Source organism: Epinephelus moara, chromosome 19 (genome assembly GCF_006386435.1).
Source record: "Epinephelus moara isolate mb chromosome 19, YSFRI_EMoa_1.0, whole genome shotgun sequence".
NCBI lineage: Eukaryota > Metazoa > Chordata > Actinopteri > Perciformes > Serranidae > Epinephelus > Epinephelus moara.
In genome coordinates this window covers 41,505,481-41,515,378 of record NC_065524.1, presented here as the reverse complement: position 1 = coordinate 41,515,378, position 9,898 = coordinate 41,505,481, and the positions used below count along the sequence as shown (strand labels likewise).

At 46.2% G+C, this 9,898-nt stretch overlaps 1 protein-coding gene across 1 annotated transcript in view; it reads left to right on the top strand.

Moving 5' to 3' along the window:
• Window positions 1–1,748: 1,748 nt before the first annotated feature.
• prph2b (peripherin 2b (retinal degeneration, slow)) overlaps window positions 1,749–9,898 on the top strand; it is a 19,907-nt gene continuing 11,757 nt past the window's right edge. The window contains exons 1-2 of the mRNA XM_050071698.1: window positions 1,749–2,577; window positions 5,821–6,067. Coding sequence (XP_049927655.1) covers window positions 1,997–2,577; window positions 5,821–6,067 — 828 coding nt within the window. The 5' untranslated portion in view covers window positions 1,749–1,996. The remainder of the gene's footprint in view (window positions 2,578–5,820; window positions 6,068–9,898) is intronic.

Below are 9,898 nucleotides of genomic sequence, written 5' to 3'. Positions count from 1 at the left end.
CCAGTGCAGAGAAGCTAAAACAGGAGAAATATGATCTCGTTTCTTAGTTCCTGTTAGTACACGTGCTGCTGCATTCTGAATTAGCTGGAGAGTTTTTAAGGACTTACTAGAGCTACCTGATAATAGAGAGTTACAGTAATCCAGCCTAGAGGTAACAAAAGCATGGACCAATTTTTCTGCATCTTTTCGGGTCAGGATAGTCAACGACTCTCTGCGCTTCTGATCTGTAACGTTGACAGGAAGTGACCACCATGAGACGCCGCATCATCTCTAGTCGACGACTCTCTGCGCTTCTGATCTGTAACGTTGACAGGAAGTGACCACCGTGAGACGGCGCATCATCTCTAGTCAACGACTCTCTGCGCTTCTGACCTGTAACGTTGGCAGGAAGTGACCACCATGAGACGGCGCATCATCTCTAGTCGACAACTCACTGCGCTTCTGATCTGTAACGTTGACAGGAAGTGACCACCATGAGACGGCGCATCATCTCTAGTCGACAACTCTCTGTGCTTCGTTCTGATTTGCAGCTTTTCAGACTTATTTTGTGGCTGAATATAATTTGTAGCTTCTCAAAATCTGAACGAGGACAGTGATAGTGAGATACTCGCTACAGTGATGAAACAAAACCAGCGTCAGATTGAAAATCATTGATCATCATGATCATGATTCATAATCAATACGCCACTATAATATAAACTAGAAAATTTTGCAAGAAAGTTTGAGGGGTGCCTGCTATTGCCACAGAGTAGGAGGAAGTACATACAGCGGGTACTACAGGTACTGTATACTTCAGGTACAACATACTGTAGGTAATGCATAATGAAGTACATGTTCTTTACTCTCCTCAGCTCCTCCTGGAGGACCCCGTGGTGTTCCCAGACCAGATGAGATCTATAATCCCTCCAGTGTGTTCTGGGTCTGCCCCGGGGCCTCCTACCAGCTGGACCAGGAGGATCCTGATCAGATGTTGAACCACCTCAACATGAAGGAGCAGCGGCTCTACTCCGAGCTCCCTCCAGATGTCTGACTCCTCCCCCTATCTCTAAGGCTGAGCCCAGACACCCTACAGAGGAAACTCATTTCGGACGCTTGTATCTGTGACCTCATTCTTTCAGTCACTACCCAGAGCTCATGACCATAGGTGAGGGTTGGGACGGAGATGGACCAGGAAATGGAAAACTTTGCCTTCTGGCTTAGCTCCCTCTTCAACACGACAGCTCAGCACAGCGCCATCATCACTGCAGGCGCCGCACCAAACTGCCGATCCATCTCATGCTCCATTCTACCCTCACTGTGAACAAGACCACGAGATACTTGAACTTGTTCAGTTAGTTCAGAAACGTTCTCCCAATCCAGAGGGAACAATCCACCACAGTGACCTCAGACTGATCATCATCTCAAACTTGTTGTGATGTGATTGGCTGGTATGTTTCCATGGTAACAGCCTTCACTGCCCCAACAGCACCGCGTCTGTCACAGGAAGTTTCTGGTCTTCTGTTGCTGAGTGGACGGATGATGACTTCCTGTGTGTGAGGATCACTTGCAGCGAGGGGGGATAGGTGAGCTGCTGAGGTGTTGCGCTCTGTGAGGAGGAAGCTGCTGCTGCTTAACATCAAACCAATTATCGTTAAGTCGGCAGATTAAAGGCGCAGCTGATCTGCTGTAATGAGATCAGAGCTGATCACAGGGTCAGGATGACGAGCTGCTGCCCGCTCACACTCACACTTTCTCTCTGCAGGAAACCAAGAGACCACCACACGTCTGACGGTTGGATGTGAATATTAGGTTTGATCTGCGCCCCCAGCACTATGGACTGTCCTGACCTGCAGCTCGGCATTATGGGTCTGAAAGCAGGCGTTCTGAGCGAGTCTTTCTGTGACGGATTAAAACTCTGAAACTCTGACGGGTTCTTGAGTCACTCTTCAAACAAACTCTTTTCCTGTTGGTACCTGACGTTTGGTGATTTTGGCTGCGGTCGCACTGAGACGGTAAGATGCCGTTCATGCCAGTGAAGTTCAACCTGCAAAAGCGGGTGAAGCTGGCTCAGGGTCTGTGGATGATCTACTGGCTCTCTGTCATCGTGGGCATCCTCATCTTCAGCCTGGGCATCTTCTTCAAGATCGAGCTGCGGAAGAGAAGCGAGATGATGGACAACAACGAGAGCCACTTAGTGCCGAACCTGCTGATCCTGGTGGGCCTGCTGGCCTGCGGGGTCAACGCCTTCGGAGGAAAGGTGTGCCACGACTCTCTGGACCCCATCAAGTTCGCCAAGTGGAAGCCGATGCTGAAGTCGTACCTGCTGCTGTGCTGTGGCTTCAACGCGCTGCTGCTGCTGACGGCGCTGTTCTGCTTCCTCATGCAGTTCGCCGTGTACCTGACGCTGGCCGAGGGTCTCAAGAACAGCATCAAGTTCTACAAGGACACTGACACGCCGGGACGTTGCTTCATGAAGAGGACACTGGACATGACGCAGATCGAGTTTCGCTGCTGCGGAAACAACAACTTCAGGGACTGGTTCGAGGTTCAGTGGATCAGCAACCGCTACCTGGACATGAGCAACGATCAGGTCAAAGAGTGAGTACGCTGACCGAATAACGCACCCACTGTTTAACACACCCACCCAACAACACATCGATCGGTCCCAGCTCAGACAGTCTGATCATCAGTTCATCGACTGATGTTTTATCGACCGAACAATTAATTAAACGACCAAAGAATAATCAGTCAAAGAGTTTGTTGCAGACGTCTGTCTGCGAGTCTCACGTCTTTGTCTCTTCACTCTGATTTATGAACCTTGTCCTGTTACTGATTGTTTCCCTCAGGGTCTCATCAAGCCGACCTCTGATCAGGGTGTTTTATTTCTCACTTCCTCTGAAGTTCATTTTCTCTGAACTCAGGTTCGACTTTGAGCTTCCTGTGGACGCTGCCTGGTTCAGGTGTCCGACCTGTGGTAAGCTGAGCGGGCTGACAGGGAGCGCTGGGTATCAGGGTCAGTGGAGGATAACTGAGGGAATTAAGGAGGTAAAAGTTCCCGTGCAGGAGGTTGATGTACCGGCCTCTTCGCTTTAAGTCTATAATCTGTCAGGATCTGATTTCCAGCTCGCTGCCGCTGACATGACAAGGTTAAACCACACCTGTCTGCTCAGGGAGCGCTCGATTCGCTTGCCACGACAGCTGCTGAGAAACAACCAACAGTTTTCTGACAGGGAGTGATCAGTAAGACAGATGTATGTGTGCAGGTGTGTAGTTGTAGATGTGTGTTTGCATGTTTGCATCCTCAACAGCTGCTGAGGATCTCAGCTGGCATTCATCAGTTGCTGCAGAGTTTTCCTGATGATCTGAGACCAGGTGAAACTCTCAGCAATGTGCCGTGGCGTGTGCGGCCCGTTCCTCCTCTGAGGCTCAGTAATCACCTCGTTGTTCTGCGTTCAGGGAGAAATTATTTTCCTGACGCTGACATCTTCTGTAGGAAGTCCCTGCCCCTCCACTGATCAGCTGACTGTAGAGTTTAATAAATCTGCTGTTGGTCTGAGGTCGCACAGTGAAGAGTGTGAACAGCAGGAGGCTCAGCACGCCGCTCTGAGGGATCCCTGTGGTTATACCTCTTATACCCAGATGTACCTGAGGTCGGTCTGACAGGAAGTTCAGCTCAGGTACAGAAGGATGGCGTTGGTTTGTAGGGTGAGGAGCGTTCAGAGAATTCGTGTTGAATGTTGAGTTGTAGTTGATAAAAAGTACTCTCACAGATGTGTCGTTGCGCTCTGAGTGTGTGAGGGTGGTGCGGATGGTAACATTGACCGCATCATCAGACTGCATCATCCGACTGCATCATCTGACTGCATCATCAGACTGATAAAGGTTGGTCAGCGCCACCTTCTGACAACACACTTACGCTATATCTGCTCTGAGTTTTCTTAGATATCAAAACATCATCAGTTTGACTGATGCTTCGTTTTTTATGACGTCACAAAGAGAGAAAAGTGAAACATCCCATCAGCCCTCTAATGTGTTCTCAATGTCATCAGTCTGTAACGTCGTCTTCAAATGATCCAACTGTGTCAGGTTGTTCATGTCAGCATTACACCGTCATTTATGCTAATGTAGCTCTACAGAGATTTTAGCTTTGAGTTTTATAATTTTGATGATTTAAGTTGTGACAGCACGACAGTTACAGCGGTGTACTGGCTTTAAGGATACCATGATATTGAAACAGTCATCATTCTGTGTACATTTAATAATCTATGATACAAAAAATAAACCATAGCCAGTGGTTAAATCTTGTCTTTATTATCGGAGTTATTTTTTAAGAGGAAACTTTTTACACAAACTTCATTAAAAACACATTTCAAGTTTCAGTTATAGAAATAAAACCAACAGTAATCCTTCTGTGTCTTCAAGGATCAGTCTGACTGATGGTAAATAATAATGATTATAATCACAATAATAATAATGATAATAATGATAATAATAATAACTCTGTGATATTTTCTGGGACGTTATCATACCATGAAAATCTCATACCGTTGTAACCCTAGACAGCACATGGTTCAGGTCCTGAGGGCTGTGACTGTCGGGAGCTGTCATTAGTTTTCTTCAGAATCACTAAATTCTAGTTTTGTGGCTTGTCATCTGAAAACTGGAGCTAAGCTAACGCTGGTTTCTGTCAGTAACAGTTAACTCTCAGGTCGTGGTCTTAAAGCTTAAATGAAGCTTCTCTGTAAATAAGAAACATCGTGTGTAAAATAAAAACCTGTCAGTCTGACACATTCCGATGAATTAAAATCTGTAATATTATCTCTGGACTTAAAATATACAAACTGTCTGAGGAAACAAACATTAACCAGTGCACAAATATTAGGAAGGTAACAGTCCGATTCTGCCAGGTGATGTCACCTGATACCTGACAGGTCATTAACAAAGAGACGGTCATTTCATCCTGCTCCTGACGCACAGAGACGACGTCTGTTTACAGACCAGTAACAAAGAAAACATAAGTCAACATCAGTAACGTGTGTTTTTACTCTGGAGGAAGGATTGTTCAGTCAGAGGTGAAAACGGACACAGTTGTCCTGTTGCTGTCTAACGTTGTTCTGACGAAGTGTCCTGATCTTCTTCCTGGTCTCCAGAGGATGAAACCACAGGATCTTTCCTTCCATCCTTAGGACAAACTCTACATGTGTTTCTGCGCTAACAGTGCAGACTCTGAGAGATTCTCGTCTCATACGCTGATGATACTGTTGTTTATCATTCTCCTTCATCAGAGGAACAAACCTTAGACCTCCTGAAGTCACCGTCATGTTTCGTCCTGTTTAACTGAAGTCAACGACACGATTTACAAACTCGATGGTGGTGATGGTAATGATGATGATTAGACTGAAATGAACTGAGACTGACTTTGAACAAGTGAACTGTTTTCTCCTGATGGTGGCGCCAAAGTAAAGGTCAAGAGGTCACCAAAATTAGTAAAAGCTCATGAAAACCTTGAAACGGAGCCTCTGTCTGCCTCACTGTTCACATTTCTAATCAAACTATAGCAAAGAGACTCAACATGACCTCAAAGTGTCTCTTCCTGCTCATTTTGCAGTTGATTAACGTCCAAAAAACAAATGTGAGCAGTAACTTCAAACAGAGGCTCTGGTCCAGGGTTCAGGTGGATTCAGCAGGGTTCAGGGGATTCAGGGTGTCCTGGTAGACCCACTCAGTGATCCATCCCTACACCCATGACTGTGCCATCCAGCTGGGCAGTGTGTCCGACCTCTGACCTCTGACCCCTGACTTCTCTGTACTTAAGATTAACTGACTGTCTCTGTCCTGCAGTCGTGTCCTCAGTAATGTGGAGGGGAAGTACCTGATGGACAGTGTCCCGTTCAGCTGCTGTAACCCTGGCTCCCCTCGGCCCTGCATCCAGCACCACCTGACCAATAACTCCGCCCACTATGACTACGACCATCGCATCGAGGAGCTCAACATCTGGACCCGAGGCTGCCGCGAGGCCCTCTTCGCCTACTTCAGCAGCATGATGACCAGCATCGGCGTGCTCATCATCGCCACCATCTTCCTGGAGGTAAGGCTCCGCCCTCAACCCACTAAAGCCAATCAGCATCCAGCCTGGGCCACGCTGTGGCTTAAAGGAACAGTTCAACATTTGGTGAAATCATCTTCAGATCCTCAGATAAGACTCTCATGTCTGTATGCTGAATATGGAGCAGCAGCTGGTTAGCTTAGCTTAGCACAAAGACTGGAAACAAATTGTTGTAATCGTAAGTGCTATATCGTAGGCAACTGGACTTGCTTGTGTTTCTTGAAGACGTTTCGCCTCTCATCCAAGAAGCTTCTAAATGACTGGTTACTGGTCTATGACCCCTACGACTCTGCAAGGGTTCCCACCCACGCAGGGTTTATAGCCTGCAACTTCGTACCAGTCAATTAGAACTGAAGGAGCTTCTTGGATGAAAGGCGAAACGTCTTCAAGAAACACAAGCAAGTCCAGTTGCCTACGATATAGCACTTACGATTACTGGAAACAAATGAAAACAGCCTGGCTCCACCTCCTCTAAAGCTGGTAGACACGATCTGTCTGGTTTGTTTTATCTGAAGTATAAAAACAACAGTTTGAAGTTTTACAGGAAGTCTTTAGACTGGAACCAGTCATGTCGAGTCATCAGTCTGAACATTGAAACCTTAGCAGGAAACAGAAGAAGAAACGTTCACCACATGTTGAACTGTTCCTTCAACAGGAAGGCCTTCAATTAACCAATCAGTGAGATGAGAGCCTGATGAAAGCTGACAGGACTTGGTTTAACAACTACAAAGATTCACTAAACAACAACAAAGACACATTAAACTACAAACAGACGCTAGGGGGCGGCTGTGGCTCAGAGGTAGAGCGGGTCGTCCACCAATCGAAAGATCAGCGGTTTGATCCCGGGCTCCTCCAGGCTGCATGTCGAAGTATCCTTGAGCAAGATACTGAACCCCAAATTGCTCCCGATGGCTGTTCCATCGGTGTGTGAGTGTGTTAAAACTGAGTAGCAGGTGGCACCTTGTATGGTAGCCTCGGCCACCAGTGTATGAATGTGTGTGTGAATGGGTGAACGTGACTCGTAGTGTAAAAAGCGCTTTGAGTGGTCACTAGATGACTAGAAAGGCGCTATACAAATGCAGGTGCATTTAAACAGCTACAAAGACATAACAATGTGCTAAACATCCACAAAGATACGCTAAACAACAACAAAGATACATTAAACTACAAACAGGCGCTGAACAACTACAAAGAGATGCTTGACAACCATAAGGACACGCAAAACAACTACAAAGATACACTAAACAACTACAAAGATATGCATAACTTCAAACAGATGCTAAACAACTACAAGAAGATGCTGGACAACTACAGAGATATGCTAAACAACATCACGGATACAGTAAACTACAAACAGACACTAAACAACTACAAACAGACACTAAAGACCACAAAGAGGTAATTCAGCATTTAGAGGAACTTCAGCGCCACCAGTCAGTCTGAGCTCTAACCTGATTGGTCAGTGATCTTTAATTAACCAGCCAATGAGAAGAGAGTCTGATGAGCGCTGATATGACTGTGAGTTTGTTTTTTCTTCTTCTGCTCTGAGAGATTTTTATTCTTTGATGAACTCAAATTTACCAATGATCCCCAGGTGGTCTGAATGACCTGGCCCAGCATCGGCATGAACTCGGCATGCTGGAGGAGATAACTCAGGCCGCATCTGGCTGCCCAACTCGGCTGAGGCTTGGGATGAATGATGGCCCAGAATCAGGCCAAATAACCTGGCCTGACTCCGGCTGCCGATGCTGCCACCTCTGGGCCTTTATCAGAATCTTTGGTTTCTGTTTCTTGACCTCTGATGTCAAGGCCATGATAATGTTGTGAAAGTATCTGATTGGACAGGAGGCCCAGGGGGCGGGGCTGGTGAAGGGAGCAGCACTTTGAGTACAAACAGCAGGAAGTGAAGAAAAGGTTTCTGTTTCTGTTTGTTGTGAGATAAAAGAAAATTGAGGACTTTCTCCTGGAGGTGAACGCAGGATAACTGCTCTTCTTAATCTGATAATCACAGCACACCTGCAGGAAATTAACCAAAGCCACATTAAATGCTCCGGGTTAACTCTGTAATTGATTAGCCACTGATTAGCATTAGCGCTGAACGAGCAACAGCTTCGTGACAAACAACAACGGGCTGATCACCGCTCACACCAGACACCATTTTTAAAAAGGCTGATTTTAAGATGTCTCATCAAACTGTGTCTGATCGTGCACTGAAATCTGTCTGGAACATTTAGTTTCATGTTCCTTGTGTCAGACAATGTTTTCTAATGAACACTGAAGTGTTCAGACGAAGCGTCGCACTGAGATTCAGTATCCATCAGATGTGGAGTCATGAGAGGAAGAAGCAGAGGTGCTCAGGTGCCACAGTGGCGGCGTATTAAGCCGCTGAGTGGTGGTCAGGCTCACCGAGGATCAGGAACTATTCTGGGGGGGTTAATCTGCCTCCAGCAGCAGCAGGTTGCATTCTGGGAAGCTCAGGATGAGGGACAGTTACTGAGAGTGAAAAGCGATTGGTTATATGGGTCAAAACAACAAGTTTGACCTGAAGCGTCACGACAGGCGGATTTAAGAACAACATCCTGAACTCAATCACTCTGCTGCTCTCAGGTCAGGTTGATTCCCTGTGACCAATCAGAGGACTTGTCACTGCCAGTAGATGGCACAAAAAGTGTCCACGATCAAGGACAACAGGTCTGAGTGAAGCAGGATGAAGTGTAATGTGCAGCAAACCCAGAATATGATGTCCTCTAATGAGGACACAGAGTCTCAGTCGGTCAACGGTCGACTAGTCCTGTGTTCCTTTCTAATGTAAACATCTGTTAAAAAAAAACTGCATAGTTTGTTCCTCAGACTGTAGGGACTGACATAAAGGGAACATGTCTGTAAAGGGGAGACTTGTGGGGACCTAAAGAACCCATTTTTGTTCAGATATCTGGAGGTCAGAGGTCAAAGGTCCTCTGTGTAAATGGCCCTGTGGTTTTTCCCCTTGCCAAAATGTAGCCTAACTTTGGAGCACAACACTTGATCCAGGCGTAGCCTTGAATCGAGGGAACTTGCAAGACAGTGCAGCACAATGGCTCTGGAGAAGAAGCCGAGTTAGTGACATGAAGCCGAGTAAGTGAAATGAAGCAGAGTCAGTGACATGAAGCACAGTTAGCAAATAAAGAAGAACAGACATTTCAGATTCTCAGAGAGAAAAGGAGAGAAGGGGCTCTGTGTATCATACGAGGTCCCCTGGCAGACAAGGTCTTTAACAGCCTGACTAGGGGTTGGTCCAAGGCAAGCCTGAGCCAGCCCCAAATATAAGAGCCAACCCTAACTATAAGAGTCAGTCCTAACTATCAGAGATACTCCTTGCTATAAGAGACAGTCCTGACTATAAGAGCTGGTCCTAACTCTAAGAGTCAGCCTTACTATAAGAGTCAGACCTAACTATAAGAGTCAGCTCTTACTATAAGAGTCAACCTTACTATAAGAGTCAGCCCTAACTATAAGAGCTGGTCCTAACTCTAAGAGTCAGCCTTACTATAAGAGTCAGCTCTTACTATAAGAGTCAGCTCTTACTATAAGAGTCAGCCCTAACTATAAGAGTCAGCTCTTAGTATAAGAGTCAGCTCTTACTATAAGAGTCAGCCCTAACTATAAGAGCCAGCTCTTACTATAAGAGTCAGCCTTACTATGAGAGTCAGCCTTACTATAAGAGTCAGCTCTTACTATAAGAGTCAGCCTTACTATAAGAGTCAGCCTTACTATAAGAGTCAGCCCTAACTATAAGAGTCAGCTCTTACTATAAGAGTCAGCCCTAACTATAAG